This window comes from Hippocampus comes, unplaced genomic scaffold, assembly GCF_001891065.2.
Source record: "Hippocampus comes isolate QL1 unplaced genomic scaffold, H_comes_QL1_v1.1 C16881802, whole genome shotgun sequence".
NCBI classification, from domain to species: domain Eukaryota; kingdom Metazoa; phylum Chordata; class Actinopteri; order Syngnathiformes; family Syngnathidae; genus Hippocampus; species Hippocampus comes.
In genome coordinates this window covers 431-1,091 of record NW_017840537.1, presented here as the reverse complement: position 1 = coordinate 1,091, position 661 = coordinate 431, and the positions used below count along the sequence as shown (strand labels likewise).

Genomic DNA, 661 nt, shown 5'->3' with positions numbered 1-661 from the left:
TGGCGTTACCTGGAGTGACAATTTGTCAGGTTGATGTCACTGTTTTGATGCTACGGTGTCTTGCTGTGTTCTCCCCAGTGCTCAGTATTCGCGGCGCCCAGGAGGAGGAACCTCCCGATCCTCAGCTGATGCGCCTGGACAACATGTTGCTGGCCGAGGGCGTCGCCGGGCCCGAGAAAGGCGGCGGGTCGGCAGCTGCGGCGGCGGCGGCGGCGGCCACGGGGGGCATCGGCGCCGATAACTCGGCGGAACACTCCGACTACCGGGCCAAGCTGACGCAGATCCGACAGATTTACCACACGGAGCTGGAGAAGTATGAACAGGTAGGAGGGGCGCCGACGGCAAATTATAGCAAGCAGTTAGTTGGCTCGGCCGGAGACGACCGCAGCGAAATAAAATGATCACATCAGCTGAATCATTTTATTATTTCATTAGCTTTAATTCCTTTTGGGAGGATTCCAGCTGGACTGTTCTTTTGGCCAGACATGAAAGGCTTGAGTGTGAGGAAGCGTATTTCCTCTAACCCAAACAAATACTTCTGATGGGCAGTTTCGACATCCAAATTGTCTGTTTACAGTGGGAGGTTGACTTGAGTTTGCTCAATCATTTAACAATTTACTCTATTTAGCTGTTCAGTTTTCTCCATTGAGACGAATCGAAA

At 52.3% G+C, this 661-nt stretch overlaps 1 protein-coding gene across 1 annotated transcript; it reads left to right on the top strand.

The window, feature by feature from the left end:
• The first annotated feature begins 14 nt into the window (after positions 1-14).
• Positions 15-416, top strand: LOC109509401 (pre-B-cell leukemia transcription factor 1-like). The gene has a single exon (XM_019859256.1). It carries the CDS (start codon positions 48-50, stop codon positions 399-401), a length of 354 nt encoding a protein of 117 aa, XP_019714815.1. The 5' UTR covers positions 15-47; the 3' UTR covers positions 402-416.
• The last annotated feature ends 245 nt before the right edge of the window (positions 417-661 follow it).

Excerpts from the sequence above, each read along its gene's own strand:
- LOC109509401 (XM_019859256.1), top strand. The coding sequence starts at position 48 with ATGCTACGGTGTCTTGCTGTGTTCTCCCCAGTGCTCAGTATTCGCGGC.